This window comes from Oryx dammah, unplaced genomic scaffold, assembly GCF_014754425.2.
Source record: "Oryx dammah isolate SB20612 unplaced genomic scaffold, SCBI_Odam_1.1 HiC_scaffold_5, whole genome shotgun sequence".
NCBI lineage: Eukaryota > Metazoa > Chordata > Mammalia > Artiodactyla > Bovidae > Oryx > Oryx dammah.
Genome location: NW_024070189.1, coordinates 99567644 through 99591042, shown reverse-complemented (window position 1 = coordinate 99591042; position 23399 = coordinate 99567644). Strand labels below are relative to the sequence as shown.

The 23399-nt window shown below is 46.4% G+C and overlaps 1 protein-coding gene across 1 annotated transcript; it reads left to right on the top strand.

Annotated features, from left to right (window-relative positions):
• The first annotated feature begins 562 nt into the window (after positions 1 to 562).
• Positions 563 to 22772, top strand: LOC120864644 (olfactory receptor 10T2-like). The gene is made up of 5 exons (XM_040241667.1): positions 563 to 637; positions 2104 to 2173; positions 2532 to 2539; positions 13019 to 13957; positions 22713 to 22772. The coding sequence occupies exons 1-5, from the start codon at positions 563 to 565 to the stop codon at positions 22770 to 22772; spliced, it is 1152 nt and encodes a 383-aa protein (XP_040097601.1).
• Positions 22773 to 23399: the final 627 nt, after the last annotated feature.

Here is a 23399-nt window from a genome sequence, read left to right as displayed (position 1 = left end):
AGAAGATTGGATGGCATCACTGACTTGATGGACATGAGTTTGAGCAAACTCTGGGAGTTGGTGACGGACAGAGAAGCCTGGTGTGCTGCAGTCTGTGGGGTCGCAAAGAGTCAGACACAACTGAGCAACTGGATAACATCAAAATAATGCACTTCTTCCTTCCCCCTTCGAGAGCGGGGTATAGAGGGCCCACCTTCCTCGGGGTAGCAGCCTTGTCCAGAGCCTGCTGGGCCCTGAGGGTCACTGGGGAGAACGGATAGAGTGAGGTGTGCATTTGGGACCACCATCCAAACAAAGAGATTGTCGTTAGTCCTTTCCCACTTGTTTTTGCCATCAGATCCTGTGGGCTGGGGAAGCAGACCCTGGGGTCTCCAGTTTCCCGGAGGGAAAAACCCTGTGGGGTGTTTCCAGCCTGAGCCCCGGGGGGCTTGTTAGTGTCTGGGGACCCCCTGGGACAGCAGCTCCAGGGACCCCCTGTATAACAGGACCCTGGCCCTCAGCCCCTCCTCTCTCAGGCAGTAAGCAGTGATGTTGGCAGGCACCGTGGGAGCCTCCCTCGGCCATGGTAAGTGTGGATTCAGGGCCCCCGCCTGGCTGGAGAAGCTACACCACAGCCCTGACGGGCACGCACGGGCATGTGAGCAGACAGCAGAAGGAGGGCGGGGCTCACGCATGCATTAGGGTGCAAAATGCACGCACATGTGCCCTGCAGGTGGCAGGCATGCACACGCACACACACGAATCCAGAAGCTTCGTGGGCACAGATGCACGCAAACACACGAAGGGTCAGTTAGTGGTGAGGGCTCAGTGGTGACGGGGTAGCAGTTCCAGTATCGAGGAGGCTTCCTGGTAGAAAAGGAGAGAGTCCAGGTCCCAGTCCTGTGTGTTCCTCGGCTCTCACCCCCACCATGGGGCTGGCATGGGCATGCCCCTGAGCTCAGGACTTTGCTGTTGTTGTGGTTTAGTCACTAAGTCGTGTCTGGCTCTTCTTGACCCCATAGACTGTAGCCTTCCAGGCTCCTCTGTCCATGGGATCCTCCAGGCAAGAATACTGGAGTGGGTTGCCATTTCCTTCTCCACGGGATCTTCCCGACCCATGGATCGAACCCTCATCTCCTGCATTGGCAGGTGGATCCTTTACCATCTGAGCCTCTTGGGGAGTCCTAAGCTCAGAACTTTCTGGGTCCCAACTCTCCCGTGAAACAAGCAACTTGCCTGGAGATCTGTCCATGGGTGCAACTGTCACGGGTTCCAGTTATGCAAATAAGACAATGTCTAGCCCTGTAACCTGATGTCTTTTTGGCCAGGCACTCTCACCTGTCATAATTGGAAAACATACTTTGGACATGTTGAGGCAAATTCAAAGTCACAGCTTCTCAGCTGCTGCAGGGTTAAATTGAAGCTACATTCAGGGCTTCTGTCTTTTTTTTTTTTTTTTAATGTTTTTTATTTTTAGCTCTGCTAGGTCTTTGATGTGTTACACAGGCTCTCTCTCTTATTGGGGCAAGTGGGGGGCTACTCTTTGTTGTGGTGCTTGGGCTTCTCACTGTTGTGGAGCACAGGCTCTAATTGCACGGGCTTCGGTAGTTGCAACACTCAGACTCAGTAGTTGCGGCTCCTGGGCTTAGTTGATCCACAGCATATGGGATCTTCCAGGAACAGGGATTGAACCCGTGTTCCCTGCACTGGCAGGCAGATTCTTATCCTGTATGCCATCAGGGAAATCCCAGGTCTTCCAGGAAGAAGTAAGAGTAGACCAGGGTGGCTTGTTTCAGCTTGGCGAAGATCCCAAATCCACCCTTGAAAGAAACTAGGAAATCAGTCAAGAAAATGCATGGGGTAGAGGCAACATCCCATACAAAGGCCCTGGGGCTGCACTGTGCTTAGAACAGTAACTGCAAGGAGAAACGGAGTTAGAGGGAGTGACTGAGAGGGAGGAAGGAGGTGAGGGCAAGGAGGTAATTGAGCATGTCTTGTGAGTCACAGTGAGGACCCTGACTTTTATACCAAGTACTGTGGGAGCCACGGGGAATTTTGAACAGAGGAGGGAGATGACCTGACTGAGGGGTTCCCAGGTGCCCTCTGGCCGCTGTGGGAGACCAGAATGTGGGGGACAAGGGTGACAGCCAGGAGATCCAGGACAAGGGGGCTGAGCTGGACTGGGTGACTGATGGTGAGTGTGGGCGATGGAGGTGGTAAGAGGTAGCCAGCTCTGGACAGATGTGCAGGTGGAGCCTGCAGAATTTCCTGGCAGGTTAGATGAGGGTGTGGGAGAAAGAGGAGGGTGGAGGAGCTGGCAAAGCTGTATCAGGAGGGCAGGGAGGGAGCAGTCCAGCCAGGAACAGAGGGGACTCTGATTATCTCAGGGAATGCTAGGGTGGACATGGGCTGAGCAGGGCGAGGTCACGCGGACAGCTGGCAGGCACCTCTCCATCCTCACTATGGAGGTGGCATCTGCCCAGTTCAGAGGGAAGCAAGAGCAGACTGGGGTCCTTGCCAAGCTGGGACAAGCCTCTCTGGCCCATCCCCAGCCCTCAAGGTGAGATCTGAAAACAAAGAGGGGAAATACATTCCAGAGCAACTGAGCATTGAACGTCAACAAGTTCTTTTCTTTCATCTTCTTTTTAATAGTTTCTTTACAATGTTGAGTTAGTTCCTTGTGTACAGCAATGGGAACCAGCCATAGGTATACATATATCTCCCCCGCTTTTTTTAAGATTTCCTTCCCATTTAGGTCACCACAGAGCACTGAGTAGAGGTCTCTGTGCTATAGAGTAGGCTCTCATTTTTTACCTATTTTATACATGCGTGCCAGGTCACTTTAGTCATGTCTGACTCTTTGCGACCCCATGGACTGTAGCCCGCCAGGCTCCTCTGTCCATGGGATTCTCCAGGCAAGAATACTGGAGTGGGTTGCCATGCCCTCCTCCAGGGGCTCTTCCCCACCCAGGGATCAATCCTGCATCTCTTAACGCGTTTCTCCTGCACTGGCAGGTGGGTTCTTTACCGCTAGTGCCAACTGGGAAGCCCATTTTATACATAGTAGTGTTTATATGTCAGTACCAATCTCCCAACTCACCCATCTCTCCTTCCCTACCCAGTGTCCATATACTTGTTCTCCTCATCTGTGTCTCCATTTCTGCTTTGCAAATAGGTTCATCTATACCAGTTTTCTAGATTCCACGTATGTGTTAATATACAATGTTTTTCTTTCTGACGTTTCACTCTGTGTGACAGTCTGTAGGTCCATCCACGCGTCTGCAGATGGCACAATTCCTTTCCTTTTTTCACGACCAAGAAATATTCCATTGTCTATATGTGCCACACCTTCCCTATCCATTCCTCTGTGGACGAACATCCAGGCTGCCTCCATGCAGCAGTGAAGACTGAGGGGCATGTATCTTTGGGGATTATCGTTTTCTCTGGGTATATGCCCAGAAGTGGGGTTTGCTGGGTCATAAGCGCTTCCCTGGTAGCTCAGTAAAGAATCTGCCTGCAATGCAGGAGACCTGGGTTGGATCCCCGGGTTAGGAAGATCTCCCGGAGAGGCCCATGGCAACCCACTCCAGTATTCTTTTGTGGAGAATCCCCATGGACAGAGCAACCTGGTGGGCTACAGTCCGTGGGGTTGAAAAGAGTCAGATACGACTGAGTGACTATGAGCAACTAAGCATAGCACAGCACACGGGCTTCCAAGGCAGCTCAGACAGTAAAGAATCTGCCTGCAATGTAGCAGACCCAGGTTAGATCCCTGGGTTGGAAAGATCCCCTGGAGGAGAGAATAGATATCTACTCCCGTATTCTTGCCTGGAGAAATCTGTGGACAGAGAAGCCTGGTAGCTACAGTCCATGGGGTCACAAAGAGTTGGACACGACCGAGCAACTAACACTTTCATTTTCACTTTCATGGTAGTTCTATCAACAAGTCTTTTTCTAACTATCTTATGTAAAATTGCAGCCCGCTCAGACCTCCCAATTACCCCCTAAGTTCTCTGCTTTCTCTTTTTCTGTAGCACTAACTTCCAATATAGAATCTCACTTATTTAGTTATCAAGTTTGTTGCTTATTTCCTGATTCACTTCCCTAGAGCCTTTTGCTCCTCCCAAGCTGGGATCTCCGTCTAGTTCCCTGCTATGTCCTCCATGGTGAGAGCAATGCCTGGCAGAGAACTGATGCTCCATGAATGTGTACAGCATGGAAGGTTAGCCTGCAAAGCTCACAGCAGCCCTTAAAGCACAGCCTCCAGAGACAGACTCCTGGCTTCAAATCTTTACCGTCACCGTGAGAATGTGAACAGTGATCCCCTCTATGCTCTGCTTTCCCAGCAGTGCAAAACCAAGAATAGTAATCCCAGCTATCCTTGCCAGGAGCCTGAGACCAAAGGATTCTTAACATTGTTCAGAGAATCTTAATATTATCTGTGATCTCAGAAGATCAGTTTTCACTTTGACAGATGATGCTCAGAGGGAGAAAGCCGGCTACCCAGGCTCACACTGCTCCCAGTTAGCGAAGGTGCCAGCATTCAAATACAGTCTTGTCTGATTCCAGAGCTCAATCTTGTTGTCTCAGCACATCACTGTCTGGAGCACAAGATTTCTGCTTTAGGTAATGGGAATTTTGGTCAGGTAGTGACCTCCCCATCACTGGAGGCATGCAAGTAGAGGCTGGCTAATTTAGCTAGAGGAGACTTCTACACTGGGTGTGTATTGAGGGATGTTTCCTTCTCAATCGCCCTCTTTATAAGGCCCAAGAAAAGGTGACATTCCTGGAGAAAGCTTGTGCTAATACCATGAAGGACCTCTTCCTATAGGACAATTACAGCTGGGAGTCCATCAACCTGGTCTTAACTTCTCCCTCTAAAAAGCATCACCTCACTCTGGAACATTTCTCTAATGCCTTTAGATGCCCACACATACTTCCTGTGATCTTCCAAAAAGGTCCGCCTCATGGCTTGCCCAGGATAGAGAATCTGCCTGCCAATGCAGGAGACACAAGAGACTCAGGTTTGATGCAACAGACAAGGGTTCGATCCCTGGGTTGGGAAGATCCCCTGGAGGAGGAAATGGCAACCCACTCCAGTATTCTTGCCTGGAACATTCCATGGACAGAGGAGCTTGGTGGGCTCCAGTCCACAGGGTCACAAAAAGTGTAACATGACTGAGAGACCGAGTATACAGGGTTTGCTAGGGAGCCAAGTCACCTACTTATTTGCAGTTTTCACTAGACATTTTCTCCTTAGATCGTATATTGAAAACATTCATCACAAATGGTGTTGGCATATATTGTGTTCCAAAGGGAACCTCTTTATCTCTACCGTTGTGTGTTAGTTGCTTGATCGTGTCCAGCTCTTTGTGACCCCATAGACTGTATCTCCCCATGCTCCTCTGTCCATGGAATTCTTCAGGCAAGAGTACTGGAGTGGGTTGCCATTCCCTTCTCCAGGGGATCTTCCCGACCTAGGGACAGAACCCGGGCTTCCTGCATTCGGGCAGATTCCTTACCAGCTTTGTGTTTCAAAGGGAACCTCCTTATCTCTACCCTTAGCTCTTTTTTTTTCTGAACCAGATTGATTAAACTTCTTTAAGAACAATAAAACATACTTATTCAGGGGAAAAAGAATCCCTCTAAAAAATTTTATTTCCTCTGTTTACAAAAATCCCCACTTGATGCAGAAAAATTGGGACATACAAAAAAGAATGGAAAACACATGCATTTGTAGTAAGTCAACTGGGATCCAACTATTTTGTTTCCCATTTCTCAGCAAACACATACATGAAGATTCTTCTGTAGCCATCAGTTATTCTCAACGACGTGACTTTAATGATAGTCCATCTTCTTGTCTATTAAAAGTTTTAGTTTTTTCCCCCCTTAATGATCTGTAAGGGCATTTTATTGAACACTTAGGTTGTTCTTTCTCTTTTTTAAAAAAACTTTAAATAATGCTACTATGGACATCCTTGTACCTGGAAGTCAGAGAATTTCTTTTTAAAAAAAAAAATTCATTTGTTTGGCTGTGCTGGGTCTTAGTTGCAGCACGCGGGATCTTTGATCTCTGTTGTGAAATGTGGAATCCTTAGCTGAGGCATGCGGGATCTAGTTGTCTGACCAGGAATAGAACCTGGGCCCTCTGCATTGGAAGCAAGGAGTTTTACCCACTGGACCACCAGGGAAGTCCCAGATAATGTTTTCTTTTATTTAAATTATATGTTTGTTGATTTATTTTTGGGCTCTGCTGGGTCTTCATTGCTGTGCACAGGCTTTTCTCTAGTTGTGGCAAGTGGGGGCTACTCTCTAGGTGCAGAGTGCAGCCCCTAGGACGCCTGGGCTCCAGGAGTTGTGCTAAGTGGGCTTAGCTGCTCTGTGACACGTGGGATCTTCCTGGACCAAGGATGGAACCCAAGTCCACGGTACTGGCAGGCGATTCTTAACCCCTGGACCACCAGGGAAATTCCCCAGGTAATTTTTTTTCGAGAAAATATTTAGAAGGAGAATTATAGAACCAAAATAAGATTTCAGATATATAAACAAATTGTATTCTCCTGCAACCAACAATGCAAAGAGGTAGAGTAGTTTTACTCACACACATTAGCACCCACCTCTCATTTTCTTCTTCCATCTTTGCCAATTTGATAATTAAAAAAAAATGCTATTTAGGTCTTCTGCTCATTTTTGGAGTGGGTTGTTTGTTTTTCTTGATATTGAGCTGTATGAGCTATTTGTATCTTTTGGAAATAAAGCTCTTGTCAGTTTCATCATTTGCAAATATTTTCTCCCATTCTATAGGTTGTCTTTTTGTTTATGATTTCCTTTGCTGTGCAAAAGAGGAACTGAAGATTTTTTAGAGTCACAACCTTTTCTAGTTTGTTATTTGCCTATATATTTGTTTCAATTTAACAATGTTTTGTGATATTCAGAAATTACACTTTTTTAGTGGTCATAATCCAATTACTTTTTTCATCCGTGAAGTCTTCCAGGTAATTGAATTTCTATAAGTCTCACTATGTAAGGGCCCTAATGTTCTTTCTGGTTTAGTTTAATTTGCAATAAAGGAGCCTTTTTCAGACATATGCTCTGGGTATCTCTGTCCAGTGTACCTTTCCTTAGATCTAGATTCTCCCTGATCCCCCATCCCTGCCCAGCACAACATGTGGGATTTTATTCCCCAGATCAAGGGATTGAACCAGAGCCCCTGGATTGGCAAAGGCTAGACTGCCAGGGAAGTCCCCTAGATCTAGATTTCTTAAGTGGAGTCTGAGATTCTTAAGTTGGAATTTCATTTTGCTTTAGTTTTTGAAGATTTCAAGTCAGGCTTTGCTTTTATTTTTTTCATAGTGTGAATTCCTCAGAGGACCTCATTGGAATTTTCCTAAGTTGAATATTGTTTTAGTTTTATTTGTGCTGGATCAGGAGTTGGCAAACTATAATGTGCAATGTGTCCTTGAGTGCTCAGTCATGTCTGACTCTGCAACCCTGTGGACTGTAGCCCACCCGGCTCCTCTCTCCAAGGAATTTTCCAGGGAAGAATACTGGAGCAGGTTGCCATTTCCTACTCCAGGGGATCTTCCTGACCCAGGGATTGAACCCCTATCTGCTGTGTCTCCTGCAGGTGGATTCTTTACCACTGAGCCACCTGGGACACCCAGCAAACTATAGTCAGAGGGCCAAATCTGGCCCCCTGCCTGTTTTTGTAAATAAAGTTTTATTGAAACATTCAGGGACACTCGTGTATACATTGTCCATGGCTGCTTTTACACTAGATGGGCAGAGTTGAGCAGTCATGACAGAGACTGTACAACCCAAATGACCTAAAATACTCACTCTCTGGTCCTTTACAGAAAACGTTTGCACCTCTGTGCTTGATCAACATAACTGCCTGCTTCCTGGCTTTCCTTTCTTCATGAAAAATGGGCCCCCATTTCTGTCTTTTGCACCTGTTAAGTTCTTCGATGGTCCTGACTAGTCTTTTCTTTATGAACAGAATGTCTTTGGACGCGATCAAGAACATTTTTGTTGCTTTTCTCTACTTATATATCTTTAGAACTAAAATTTAAAATGCATTTTTCACAAATTAAAATTTCAACAAACTTCTAAAACGTTTAAAGAATCATTCTCAATTTCTCTTGACCAGTTGCTGCAGATGAGTAATTTCAGTGGCGCAGCTATTTTTTCTCTTCTAAGAGTCACTGAAATGGCAACCCACTCCAGTATTCTTGCCTGGAGAATTCCATGGACAGAGGAGCCTGGCGGGTGAAAAGTCCGTGTCGCAGAGTCGGACACGACTGAGCAACTTTCACTTCACTTCACTTCGAAGGTCACTGGCTTGCAGATTACCCCAAATGCCACTAGATGGCGCATAAATCAGCCCTCATCTCTCCAGTACCCCCAGTCATGGGAGTCTCTTGAGTTGGTGTTTTGAAATCTGCTTCCCTCCAAACGAATTAACTCTTGATAAGCAGGGAAAGATTACATTAGGACCATTTTCCAAATGAGTGTAAAATACTCAGAAACATTCCAATATAGATTATATGCATTTTCTGGGCTTGCAAGTTAATTGATTATAAAATAATAAAACTATCACCAATCCAGTATTTAAATTTTTTTCTATTTATTTATGGCAGTGCTGAGTTTTCATTGCTGCACTTGGGCTTTCCCTAGTTGCAGCGAGCAGGGGCTACTCTCCAGCTGCAGCGCGTGGGCTTCCCTTGGTGGTGGCTTCTCTTGTTTCAGAGCACAGGCTCTAGGGCATGCAGGCTTTAGCAGTTGTGGTACACAGGTTCAGTTGCCTCATGGCATGTGGAATCCTTCCAGACTAGGGAGAAGGCAGTGACACCCCACTCCAGTACTCTTGCCTCGAAAATCCCGTGGACGGAGGAGCCTGGTGGGCTGCAGTCCCTGGGGTCGTGGAGAGTTGGACACGACTGAGCGGCTTCACTTTCACTTTTCACTTTCATGCATTGGAGAAGGAAATGGCAACCCACTCCAGTGTTCTTGCCTGGAGAATCCCAGGGACGGGGGAGCCTGGTGGGCTGCCATCTATGGGGTCACACAGAGTCGGACACGACTGAAGTGACTTAGCAGCAGCAGCAGGGCACAGGCTTTGTTGCCTCATGGCATGTGGAATCCTTCCAGACTAGGGATCGAACCTGTGCTCCCTGCATTGGCAGGCAAATTCTTAACCACTGGACCACTAGGGAAATCCCAGGAGTTTTACTAATGCTTCATTATTTGAATTAAAATGGTTAAAAAATTTACAGGAATTCCCTGGTGATTTAGTGGTTAGGACTCTGTGCTTCCATTACAGGGGACATGGGTTTGATTCCTGGTCCAGGAACTAAGATCCTGAATGCTGTGAAGCACAGCAAAAAAAAGAGAAAAAAGTCAATAATTTCAGAATTATTTTCCATTTAATTAACACAGAAGTATTTATCAGCACAAGGTCTGGATCCAAAACACTGTTAGGTGGCCCATGAAATTGTGTAAATTTCTAAGATCAGAAGAAATAAATAAGTTCTTAGGGTGAGAATTATATTCATCTTTACATTAATACAGTCCTAAAAATGTAAAAATTTTGAATTTGTATAAAATTTAAATAAATTAAAATGTTGGTTTTATTTCATTGGATAAATGAAATTTTATTTAAATAAAAATTAGAAATAAAATTTACTTAAAAATAAAAAACAATTTTTTTCTTTGGCTATGTCTCATGGCTTGCAGAATCTTAGTTCTTCAACTGGGGATTGAAGTTGGGTCTCCTGCGATGGAATCAAGGAGTCCTAGCCATTGGGCAGCCAGGGAATTCCTTCCCTTTTTAAAAATAATTTTCAGGAATTCCCTGGTAGTCCAGTGGTTAGAACTTGGTGCTTTAACTGCTGAGGGCCCTGGCTTCAATCCCTGGTTGAGGAACTAGGATCCCACAAGCCTTGAGGCTTGGCCAACACCTCCCCCATAAAAAAAAAAAAAAAAAAAACAACAACAACCCCAAAAGCAATTTTTATGGAGGAAGGCAAAAGTGCCTAGGAACTGTGGAAGACATATAGCCTTGGGTATCAAATTTTCTAAAAGTATTACTTTGTTCATTTCAGATATCAATGTTACAGGCTTTGCCTCTCTTGGGTATCCTTTTCACACAGATAGTAGAGGCTTGTGTAAATTCTTAGCCCACATCCCCTTGGCCGCAATTTCCTGTCTTACCTGTCAGACTGAATTCCCTGTACATGTGGCAGGTGTGGAAGTCCTGGGAGATTAATGCCTCCTGGTGGAAATTCTTGAGCAAGATGATTGGGGATTGGTGGATAAACAGCCCCCCTCACTACCCCTCAAGGACCTCCAGGTGGGATTGAATTGTAGTAATGCTCCTGAAGAAAGTCACTGGCCACCAGGCTCTACAAGGATTGAGTCACAGACCACTGCAGTCACTGACCTTCAACACACCCTGAAAGGAGTTCAGGGTGGGGATCAGGAATGAAATTCTTCGTGTTCTGGGAAAACTGGCAGAACAGCCCTTCAGATAATTAGATTTTCAGGAGAGATTTTTATGAGCCCAATTTCTTGCATCACTGACTCAATGGACATGAACTTGAACAAACTCTGGGAGATAGTGAGGGATAGGGGAGCTTGGTGTGCTGCAGTCCATGGGGTCGCAGAGTCGTATACAACTCAGTGACTGAACAACATTTTCTTGCATCTTCCAAAGTTAGAAAAGCACTAAAATCAAAAACATATCTGCTCCTTGTGACTAGCAGCAACCTTCTACTGAGGTGCATGCTTGATTGCACTTCCCCTTTCTCCAAAATCTGACTCCCCTGCACCCCCGCCCCGCCGCCCCACTTCCAAGCAGTTGCTCAGAGCTCTCTGAGGGGCTGTCTCCCAAGCTTTGAAGTGTTAGTCACTCAGTCACACGTCTGACTCTTTGTGATTCCATGGACTATAAGCCTGCCAGGCTTTTCTGTTCATGGAATTCTCCAGGCAAGAACACTGGAGTGGGTAGCCGTTCCCTTTTGCAGGAGATCTTACCCACTCAGGGATCGAACCTGGGTCTCCCACATTGCAGGCGGATTCTTTACTGTCTGAGCCACCAGGGCAGCCCTCTCTCAAGCTTTAGTGCTCAGTAAGTCCCCAACTTAAACTGAAACTGACAGCTCTCATGTTGTGTGTTTTTATTTCAGTCAACATCTTGATAACACACCTTTTATGGTCTGTCTCCCTTCACCACTCCTGTCTTTGGAGATGACGTTCCAGATAAATTGCTTGCTTTGGAATCCTTGCCTCAGGATCTGTTTCTAGGGGAACTCAGAATAATGCCCTGAAGTTCTTACCCCCTCTCCCTGCCCCAAATATTGTAATTTACTCCTTATAAGGTTCTTGTGATTTTATTAAAAAATTTTTTTAAATCAAGAACATTTTTTAATTTTATTTAAAATAAAATAGTTTTTCGCCATGTGTGGCATGCGGGATCTAATTCTTTGATGAGGGATCAAATCCGTGCTTCAGTATAAGCATGATGTCTTCATCACTGGACAGGCAGGGATGTCCCTCTTTTCTTTTGTTTTTTTTCAATTGAAATATGTTTGACTGTGTAACTTTAAGGTATATCCTATACTGATATATTGTAAATATAATTACCATTGAAGCCAGGCTTCCTAGGTGGCGCTAGTGGTAAAGAACCTGTCTGCCAGCGCAGGAGATGTAAGAGATGTGGGTTCGACCTTGAGGTTGGGAAGACCCCCTGGAGATGGTAAACCTCTCCAGTATTCTTGCCTGAGGAATCCCATGGACTGAGTAGCCTGCAGGGCTGCAGTCCACAGGGTTGCAAAGTGTCGGACGTTACTGAAGTGACTTGGCACGGACGCACCATTGTAACCATAGCAGCCTCTCTTATCATGTCACATAATTATCATTTCTTTTTTATGGTGGGAATAATTAAGATCTGAGATTCCCTGCCAATGCAGGAGACCTGGGTTCAATCCAGGTTGGGAAGTTTCCCTGGAGAAGGAAATGACAACCCACTGCAGTATTCTTGCCTGGGAAATCCCATGTACAGAGGAACCTGGAGGGCTACAGTCCAAAGGGTTACAAAAGAGTGAGACACAACTTCGCAACTAAACAATAATTAAGATCTAGTCTCTTAGCAACTTTGACGTTTTTAATATAAAATGGTCTATATTCACTATGCCATGCATTAGATCTCTAGGGCTTATTTCCTGATAGTTGCAAGTTTGTATACTTAAACATCATCTCTCCAATTCCCCACCCACCTCCCAGCCCCTGGTAATGACCATTTTACTATTTATCCCTAACTCCCACCATATATATATATATATATATATATATATATATATAAAGTTTGACTTTTATGTTCTACAAATAAGTGAGGTCATACAGTGTTTTTCTTTCTCTATCTGATATTTCACTTAGCATTATGTCCTCAAAGTCCATTCATATTGTCAAATGGCAATATTTCCTTCTTTCTCATCTCTGAATCATATTCCGATGTGATATGTACCAATCTTCCTTTTTCATTCATCTTTTAATGGGCACCCAAGTTATTTCCATACCTATGATTTTCTTGTCTATTGTAGAGCTGCTAGCTGTGTGATATTAGGAAAACCATGACCTCATTTCTTGTGTATTTATTTTTGCTATTTATTTATTTGACTGCATTGGATCTTAGTTGCAGCATGCGGGATCTTCGTTGCTGTGGGGGGGGGGCTCTGTAGTTGTGTCACTGGGACTCCAGAGTTCTGGGGCTCAGAAGTTGCCTTGTACCACCTCGTGGGCTTCGCTGCTGCTCAGCATGTGGGATCTTATTTTCCCAACCAGCGATGACAACTGCGTCCCCTACATTACAAGGCGGATTCTTAACTACTGGACTACCAGGGAAGTCCCACAATGGCCTCATTTCTGTACCCCCCCCTTTTTTTTTGTAAAACAGGGATGATTATCCTTTCTCACTGGCACATGATTTTAGCAGAGCGTTACTGAGTTGTCCTATCCCATCTCCTCTGCCTTCTCCTCTCAGGTTGCTGAGAAGCAGCAGGAAAATGTCACCTGGCTGGTGACAGAGTTTTTGCTGGTGGGTTTCTCCAACCTCCCAGACCTGAGGACCACCCTTTTTGCACTGTTCTTCCTCACATACCTGGTTACCCTCAGCGGCAACGTCACCATCATCACCGTCATCCATGCGGACCGGACCCTGCACACACCCATGTACCGCTTCCTGGCGGCGCTGTCCCTCTCTGAGACCTGCTACACTCTGGTCACCATCCCCAACATGCTGGCTCGTCTTTGGATGGAGAACCAGGTCATCTCCATTTCTGGCTGTCGGGCTCAGATGTTCTTCTTCCTGGGTCTGGGATGCAGTCACTGCTTCCTCCTCACTCTGATGGGTTACGACCGCTACGTGGCCATCTGCCACCCTCTGCGCTATTCGCTGATCATGAGACCCACGGTTTGCCTCTGCCTGGGAGCCCTGGTTTTCTGCTCCGGCTTCTCGGTGGCCTCCATCGAGACGAGCCTGATCTTCTCCTCGCGCTTCTGCCGCAGCAACCGGGTGGAGCACTTCTTCTGCGACATCGCCCCCGTCCTGAAGCTCAGTTGTGCTGAAAGTGCCAGCAAAGCGCTGGCCATCTTCTTCCTGAGTATCCTTGTGGTACTAATCTCCTTTCTCCTTATCCTCCTCTCCTACGCCTTCATCGTGGCCGCCCTCCTGAGGATCCCCTCGGCCGCTGGCCGGAGCAAAGCCTTCTCTACCTGCGCTGCCCACCTCACCGTGGTCATCGTGCATTTTGGCTGCGCCTCCATCATCTACCTGAGGCCCGAGTCCGGAGGGAACCCCGACCAGGACCGCCTGGTGGCTGTGTTCTACACGGTGGGGACACCGCTGCTGAACCCGGTGGTGTACACTTTGCGCAATAAGGAGGTGAGGGTGGCTCTGAGGAGGATCCTGGCCCGAAGCCATGTAATTTTAAAATAAACACTCCTTGGGACTTTTCTGGTGATCAAGTGGCTAAGTCGCAGCACTCCCAATTCAGAGGGCCCGAGTTCCACCCCTGGTCACCAAACTAGATCCCACATGTCAGCAACTAAGAGTTCATTTGGAGCTGTGGTGCTGGAGAAGACTTTTGAGAGTCCCTTGGACAGCAGGAAGATCAAACCAGTCAGTCCTAAAGGAAATCAACCCTGGATATTCATTGGAAGGACTGATACTGAAGCTTCAGCTTCAGTACTTTGACCACTTGATACAAATAGATGACTCATTGGAAAAGACCCTGATACTAGGAAAGATTGAAGGCAGGAGGAGAAGGGGACAACAGAGGGTGAGGTGGTTGGATGGCATCACCAACTCAAGGGACATGAGTTTCAGCAAGCTCTGGGAGATGGTGGAGGACAGGGAAGCTTGGTGTGCTGCAGTCCATGGCATCACTAAGAGTGACTGAACAACAGCAACAACAATAAGCAAAAAAAAAAAAAAAAAGAAAAAATCCTGCATGCTGCAACTAAAGACCTGGTACCACCAAAAAAATAAAAAAAATAAGAAAAAAAACCCCCCCACAAAACACTCTCTCTACGTTTCCCCTCTAGCTTTTTCATGAACACGTGCCCTGCCAGATACTCAGTTTCTCTGCCACTCAACTCCCCAAACTGGAAAACAGGTTACTCCCATAACCTTAAATGAAATAGTCTAGGTGAGGCAATTCACAAACAGTGCCTGGGACCCAGCAGAAACTCCATAAAAGCTGCCTTTTCCCTTCATCTTCAATTACAATTTACAAAGTTGTGATTTGAGAGGCAGGCAGTATTAGCAAGAGGAGGGTTTCTCTGACTTGTAAAAATCTTGGTGCTGAAAGATCTGAAGGCATTTTCGTAGCCAGGCAGAACCGGAAGGACTAGTGCGGCTGCTCAGTGTCATACACCAAGCACACACTCCTCAAATGCAGAGCATCCTCTCTGAGGTAATAGCTTGATGAGTCATCTGTTCACAGCATCCGGTCCGAACTGTCCTTTGAACTCCGGACAGGTTTCTTGTGGCTGGTGACTCACAGACTTGAAAAAAAAAAGACAAAAACTTCCAATCTACATGCAAAATAAATGTTAAAGACACAGTGAGCCCAAAACCTCAGTGGAAACACACAGAAGTCACTGAATTTAGCAATTCAAATATTTAGTTAAGCAGGACTTGTGAAGACTCCTGCACTGCTGTGAGTAACGTCTTTGTCCCTGGCCCTTGGCTCAGTTCTCTGGGAGGTTCCTTGCAGCCCTCTGTTCCCCATCGCTACTTCTGAAGCTTTCTCCTTCCATTTCCTACTGGGATGGTTTTAAGGGCCTCATGGCATAACCCTGGGGCATTGTTTTCTCTTTTTGGCCTCACCTTGAGGCTTTCAGGCTCTTAGTTCCTGGGGCCCACAGTGAAAACCCCGAGTCCTAGGACTGCCAGGAAACTCCCCAGGGAGTGTACCAGAGAGTCATGATCCTTTGAAGGCCAAGTTCATAATTTCTCTCAAAAATGTAGTAGGTGTCTGGTCTTTTTATCTCCAGGCAGCTCCACGTGCAAGTAATGACAAAGATTTCCCCTGACACAGCTCTTTTGTTTCTCCTTTTCATTTCTTAGACTGTGGCAAAAATACTTACAACATAAAACTGACTATCTTAACTACCTTTGTTTATTTATTTAAAAATTGTTTATTTGCCTGCGTTAGGTCTTAGTCCTGGCATGTGAGATTAAAAAAAAAAAAAGTTTACTTATTTGACTGTGCCAGGTCTTAGTCACAGCATGTGGGAACTAGTCTCCTGACCAGGGATTGAACCCAGGCCCCTCTGCATTGGCAGCTCTGAGTCTTAGCCACTGGACCACCAGGGAAGTCCCCACATGTGAGATCTTTAGTTGCAGCATGCATGATCTTTTTTTTAACTGCAGCAGGTGGGAACTTCCCAGGTGGTGTAGCTGGTAAAGAATCTACCTGCCAATGCAGGAGACACTAGTTTGATCTCTGGGTAGGGAAGATCCCAGCCCAGGGATCAAACCTATATCTCTTACATCTCTTGCATTGGCAGGTGGGTTCTTTATCACTAGTGCTACCTGGGTAGCTCAGTGGTATTAGATCCGTTTAGAATGTCTTGCCACCATCCCCACCATCCATCTCCAGAGAAACTCCGAAATATCAATAGTAGGACCACTGAGAGAGGAGGCTGGGTCCTGCCCAGATAAAAGACCAAACGTTTCTTCCTTAAAATAAAAACCGAATTTATTTATTTGTTTGGCCACACTGGGGATTAGTTGTGGCACGTGGGACCTTCCCCTGTCTTCACTGTGGCATGTGGGATCTAGTCCCCTGACTGGGAATCAAACCTGGGCACCCTGTATTGGGAGCACGAAGTCTTAGCTACTGGACCACCAGAGATGTCCCAAGACCACATATTTCTCACTCTTGAAGTCAAGGAGAACTTCTTGACTAGAAAACTTCTTGGTGGTCAAAAGTCTACCCGTAGGCCTCTTTGCTGGAATTTATCTCGGCTAAGAAATGCTTGTGTGCACATGTGATGACCTGAGATACATCAGATACGGACTCAGAACCAGGCAAATCAGTGAAAGAAATGCCCCATAAAAGTGATTCAAACCCCCTGACTCTCTTTCTGAGTCCGCCCATGTGTCTACTCACACGTACTGTATTCTTTTTCTTCCTAATAAACACTTCACTTGTTTCACTACTTTCTATCTTTGTGGGAAGACAGAAAGTCTTTCTGCCTTTTGTGCAAAGTCAAAGGGCCAGGGCCTGTGTCACTGACAACTGGTCTAGAGGCTGAGTCAGCGCTCTCACTGTTGCAGCCCAAACTTAATCTATGGCTGGGAACTGAAACCCTGCTTCAAGCTGCTGCTGGCTTAAGGTCAGTCACCTGAGATCAGTTAGACCTTGGCATTCTCTCAAGGATGTGGAGAAATGGTCAGTTTCTTGCTATAACTGCCTCTTCAGGGCCCTTTGTATCGCTGCTTCTCTGTGAGCCCCCAAGTCACCAGAATCAGCCAATTTAAACTGTAGTCTGCATGGAGAGAGAATACCTTCATGTTATTAGAGCCCCTTCTACCTCTGTATGCCTCAGAACGTGCATGCATGCTCAGTTGCTCAGTTGTGTCTGACTCTTTGTGACCCCATGGACTGTAGCCCTCCAGGTTCCTCTGTCTATGGGATTCTCCAGGCAAGAATACTGGAGAAGCTTGCCATTTCCTCTTCCAGGGGATCGTTCCAACCCAGGGATCAAACCCTCATCCCCTGCATTGCCGGTGAATTCTTTACCATCTTCAGTTCAGTTCAGTCACTTAGTTGTGTCTGACTCTTTGCAACCCCATGGACTGAAGCACACCAGGACTCCCTGCCCATCACCAACTCCTTGAGTTTACTCAAACTCATGTCCACTGAGTCAGTGATGCCATCCAACCACCTCATCCTTTGTCATCCCCTTCTCCCCCTGCCTTCAATCTTTCCCAACATCAGGGTCTTTTCAAATGAGTCAGTTCTTCTCATCAGGTGGCCAAAGTATTGGAGTTTCAGCTTCAACATCAGTCTTGCCAATGAACACTCAGGACTGATCTCCTTTAGGATGGACTTTACCGTCTTAGCCACTGGGAAAGTCCACCTCTCTCTTTAATGATAGTGGGAAGAAGCAACAACTATAACAAACAGCCTGGCTTTCCCTAACCACCTCCCAGAGAGCTACAGACTCGACAAACACAGTCAGCTATTCATGACTCACAGTTGTGCTTGCACTTGGTGAGGGTGACTGCCAGCCCAGGTGGTGCTGTCTTTGTTTCAAGGAGATGGGAGCAGAGACTGGGGCCTTGCGTCACAGTTTAGAAGGAGCTTGATGACTTGGGTTCCTTTTTGTTCTTTTTTAAAGATAAGTTTATTTGCTTTTGGCTGTTCTGAGTCTTCTTTGCTGTGTGCAGGCTTCTCTCTAGTTGCAGTGAGCAGGCCTTCTCATTGCAGTGGCTTCTCTTGCTGCAGACCTTGGGCTCTAGAGTGTCTGGGCTTTAGGAGTTGCAGTGAGTGAGCTCTAGAGTAGAGGCTCAGTAGTTGGGGCACCCGGGCTTAGTTGCCCCTTGGCATGTGAGATCCTCTGGGACCAGGGCTAACCTGTGTCCTCTGCATTGGCAGGTGGATCTTTAACCACCACATGCCATGCGGTGAGGCCAAAAAAAAAAAAAGAAAATTCCTTTCTGGTTTTGCAACTCACTTAGGATGAAATTCAACATAAGCACAGGGGGATCTTGGTGGGTCCCTAACACTACACCCTGGGATAGGCATGAAGGAGCTATATGGTTGAAGCACGGTGCCCATTTTTGAGGTGCTCCCAGTCTGGAGTCTCAGGCAGCGCTGCTTGAATTCACATTCTGCCTCTATCACTTACAAGCTGTGCAACCTTGGGTAACTTCCTTTGTTGTAGCCAGGTGTTCTGGGAAATAAACTCACTCAGAAGGACAATGCAGATGGTGGAGTGCAGTTTATTACACCGGCGGGCCCAAGGCAGAGTCTCCTCTTAGCCAAAGACCAAGACCAGTTTTTGTGAAAACCTTATATACCCTAAGTGTATGTGCTCAAACCCACCTTCCCAAATTCTCTGAAACTAGTCTGAACAAAGGAAAAGAAAGATACAATCAAAGTTAACCCGTATGCCTTAAGCCTAGGTAGTTAACAGTGGACAATTATCAATAGGCCTGTGGTCATATCCCAATATAATTTATGATTCTTTTCGTCTACACAGATAATTAGGGTATTCTTTTAGGTGATGGAGAGTCTAGGTACGAGCCCGGGGGCTCTTCCATCCAGGGGGTCTGGTTTTCCAGTTGGTACCTCATTTCCATAGATACTGGGCGTATAGCTCAAAGTCCACAGTCCGGCCCGAGATGGAGTCCTGCTTTCAAGATGGAGCCTGTTCTGTCCGTTTCCTCCATTCCTCGCCTTGATGCTCTTATCTCATAGTATGGGCATCACTCATAGGGATATACTGCACCCTGGCTCTCTGACCGCCAGTTTGGGAGAATGACACCAACCTTTGGGTTACAAAGTTCATAATACATTGTAAAATGCAGGGTCCACAAAGCAGAACTATCAAGGCAACTAAAACAATGGTAAACATAGTTAGTTTTCCACCAATCGCCCTTCACCCAAGATAGGACTGAAGTCCAGAAAGGAATGTTTTCATTTGACATTGCTTTTACCTGGTTTTTCATGTCATCTAAAGCAGCTGATACATTGCCAGATAAACCAGGAATATATACATAACATTCAACCTTAATTATAGCACAGGTCCCTCCTTGAGCAGCTGTGAGCATGTCCAAAGCCATTCTATTTTGAATTACTGCTTTTCTCATTTGGATTTGTTATTCATTTAAGGCTTGGATGGCTTTAGCACTATCTAGGAGGGCCTGTTTTGTAAAATTAGTCAAGGCTTCTACTTTAATCATAGTATCTGTTGTCCCTATAAAAGGTGCGAATAAGGCAGCAATATACTCATACCACTGAAATGCAGACCTCATCCACCTAGCACATAAACAAGGTAGATATACTGGGGCTTGTTGTAGGTTAGGCTTTATGCTGCCATGGGCAAAAGCGAATCCCAGTGTGCAGCAGCCTACCCAGCCGATTAGTCACCAAGGCCAAAGGTTAGGCCCACAAAGCCATTGGGTTCCGTTGGGTGCCACCCAGTGGATTCCAGGGTTATATTTCCAATCAGAGCCTGGTCAATGGATGGACTCGTTGGGGTGGTATGTGACCTTGAATGTTCATTTACATTGTTTGGGGGATAGATACCCCATGTATTTTAGTTCTTTTGGGTCTAATGGACAGTCACCAAACCCTACCCTTTGTTCTTTTTGTTCCCAGCATATAGTGGTGGGAGTAATTAATTGACCCTTTTCTGGGGTCATCCAGAAATATCCATCCCAGACTTGGTAGAATTGTTCAACATACCTAGAGGCCTGATCTCCCTCGCTGGTCAGGGAGCTTTTCTCCTTTTTGCTCCTTAAATATAAAGGATAGGCTTTTGTTACTTCTATGAAACTGGTGTTTACATCAAATGTAACCCCATGACCTGAGTCTATTGACTGTAGGTCTGGCTTACACCAAGAGAGCAGGGAGAGATTATGACTGATAATAGAAAGGAAAGTCTCTTTTTGTTGTCCCAGAAAAGAGCAGAGTGGTTTAAAATCTCCTTGGTGGAGTGGTGACACCCACCAAGGAAGTCCATCCATCACAGACAGAGGCATAGCCCCACATACCCAGCAGTTGGAGGTATTGCGGAAGTCCGTGTAGGAATGTGCCCATGAGATGAAAACATTGTCCTGAGTTGAAACGGAAGTTAAACTCAAAATCACGTTGATGAGGCCAAGAGGCAGGAGTTGATTATGTGGCTTCATCCTGAAGGGGCTCGTCCTGAATCTTCTTTTCCTTCTTCTTCTTAAGGATGATCTTAGTCTCTTGAGGGTCAGTGGGGTCCCTCTGGGCAGTCCACTCAGCGTTTTCTGGGTCTGGTGGTATGTGCTCTTCATCCTCATGTGGTGGATCCAGGGAGTGACACCTGCAACTTTAACTGCTGTAGGGGTGATTAGAACAACAGTATATGGACCCTCCCAATGTGGGGCCAAGGAGCCATGATTCCAGTCCTTGACCCACACCTGATCCCCGGGCACAAATTCGTGAATCTGTTTCCCAAGGGGGAATGGCACCCTTTCCTGTACAAACTTAGCTACCTGATTTATTACCTTACCCAGTTGTTCCACCTGTTGTGAAATATCATCTCCCCTTACCCGAGGCAAATTTGTTGACACCAGTTTTATTATGGGAGGGGCCTCCCATGCACATTTTCGTACAGAGAATAGCCAAAGGACTGTGCGGTCATCCTGAATCTGAGCAGAGCCATCGGAAACAAGTCCATCGAGGAGCAGTCAGCCTCTATGATCCACTTGGAGAGTGTCTCTTTAAGAGTCTGGTTGGTTCCTTCCACCATCCCAGAACTCTGGGGCCTATATGCTGTATGTAATTTCCACTAAAAGTGTTGCTTACTTGTTGTACTAAATCAGCCACAAAAGCCGGGTCATTGTCTGATACGATGCTGGTAGGAAATAAAAATCTAGGTACTATCTCCCTAAGCAGGCACCGGGCTACTTCTGATGCTCTTTCAGTCCGGGTAGGAAAAGCTTCTACCCATCCTGAGAACGTACATACCGTGACCAGCAGGTAACAGTAGGGTCTGTGAGGTTTCATTTCAGTGAAGTTCACTTCCAGGTGTTTAAAGGGCAGCATGCCTTTTAGCTGAAATCCTGGAGGTTTTTGTCTGTGCCGAGAAGCAGCATTGACCTGTGAGCAGGCAGTGCAGTTCTGAGATTCTGTCCTACATAGGGAAGAGAGGTGGGGAACCAAGAAATATTTTTGAATTAGCTCTTCCAGTTTATTATGGCCTAGATGGGTCGCTTGGTGTTTGGCTTACCAGAGTGGGTGCCAGCTCCTCCAGTACCAATAATTTGCCACTTGGCAATTTCCATCGTCCCTTTTCAGTCTTGATGGTCCCGTCTGCTTTGGCTAGTTGGTTTTGGGCTTCAGTGTATTTTGGAGAGTCCAGCGTTAGCTCAGGCAGCTCCGCCAATATGAGAGCTTTAATAGGGGCCTCACTTGTCACCCCCAAACCCTCAGCTGCTTGTTTAGTGGTCTTATCTGCCAGTCTGTTTCCCCAAGCCAAGGGGGTATCCTCTTATTGACGTCCTCAGCAGTGTATGACTGCAACCCTTTCTGGTTCCCAGACAGCATCTAATAGGGTCAGAATTTCTTCCTTATTTTTAATATCTTTTTCACTAACTGTCAAAAGGAAGCTCTCCTTATACTGATCTCTGTGTACATGTAGTGCGGCAAAAGCATACCTGGAGTCAGTGTAAATATTTGTCTTCTTACCTTTTGACAGCTGAGGGTCTGGATTAGAGCATATAGTTTGGCCCGTTGAGCAGACCAGTGTGATGGCAGAGACCTAGCCTCAGTGATGGTTCCTTCCATGACTCCTGCATATCCCGACAGTTGTTGTCCTTGTTTCACCAGGCTGGTGCCGTTGGTGTACAGGACCAAATCTGGGTCCGGGATTAGCTCGTCTCTCAAGTCAGGTCTGCTGGCATATTTCCTTGCAATCAAGTGAGGGTCCACCTTCTCCCACAGGAAGGAGAGTGGCCGGATTCAGGGCCTGATGAGGCTCAATAGTAACATGGAGGTTTTCACATAACAGTCCCTGGTATTGAATAATCTGGGATGCCAAGAGCCATTTAGGGGGGTCCCCTCGCAGGAGAGTGTTGACCTCATGCGGGACTTTTGCGATCAAATCTTGGTCCAAAGTCAGCTTGGTTGCCTCCTGGACCAGTAAGGCAACTGCAGCAACTGCCCCTTCCTGTAAGCATCCCAGCCACCCAGTGGCAACGTTGTCCAGCCGTTTCGGGAGATAAGCCATGGGTCTGTCCCATGTCCCCATAGTCTGGGACAACACTCTCATAGCCACCTTGTCCTTTTCAGTCATGTGAAGAGCAAACGGCTTCGCAAGGTCGGCAGGCCCAAGGTGGATGCTGGCGTAATTGTACCAGGTTTGAGTTCTATTACCAGTGGGACTTGTTTTGCAAGCCTGGGGGTGTTATCTTCCACTCAGACCTCAGGGAATTGTTGCGTTAACTCTCCCTCTCCACTGTTTAGCCCATCCGGGTTCCCTTCCGGGATATCGTGCAACCTCCATTCATCTTGAGGGGTTACTGAGAGGAAGAGTAAATAGGTGGTTGAGCCCACTTGCAGAGTGGGTCTTTCATGAGGGGAAAGGTCACTTGTGTCCCCAATTTAGACAGCAAAGTCTCTTCCCAACTAAGGTACTGGGCATTCAGGGATGTATAAAAATTCATGAGTCACTTGGTGTTCCCCCATCTGACATTTTCGGGGTATGCTTAAGACACAAAGGCTGCATTTATCACCATCTGAGACCCAGCAGCCTCTGGATCTATTGGCATATAAAGTATATAGGCTTTGCACAGTCTTTCATAGAACTCAGAGGGTGATTCATTTTCCCTTTGAATCACTTTGGAGGGTTTTGTCATACTCATAGGTTTTCGGGCCCCCTTCTTGAGACCTTGTAAAATAGCCACCCAATATCTCTCCAGGTGGCCCCTCCCTTCCTCTGTGTTACAGTCCCAACTGGGTCTCTTATCGGGGATGGCTAGTTCTGCCCACCGCTGCGGGTTTGCAATACCCTCAGGTGCCATTTCTCTTAACCATTTTCTGGCCTCAGTTAGGATCCTGTGTCTTTCCTCAGTGCTGAAAAGGGAGACTAGTACTTGCATTATGTCATCCCATGTAGGGTGGTAGGTTTGAAAAATAGTCTCCATTAGCCTA

Excerpts from the sequence above, each read along its gene's own strand:
- LOC120864644 (XM_040241667.1), top strand. The coding sequence starts at position 563 with ATGGTAAGTGTGGATTCAGGGCCCCCGCCTGGCTGGAGAAGCTACACC. Across the intron at positions 638-2,103 it reads TGACGGGCACGCACGGGCAT|AATGTGGGGGACAAGGGTGA; the intron begins GTGAGCAGACAG and ends GTGGGAGACCAG. Across the intron at positions 13,958-22,712 it reads GGATCCTGGCCCGAAGCCAT|CCCATCCGGGTTCCCTTCCG; the intron begins GTAATTTTAAAA and ends TCCACTGTTTAG.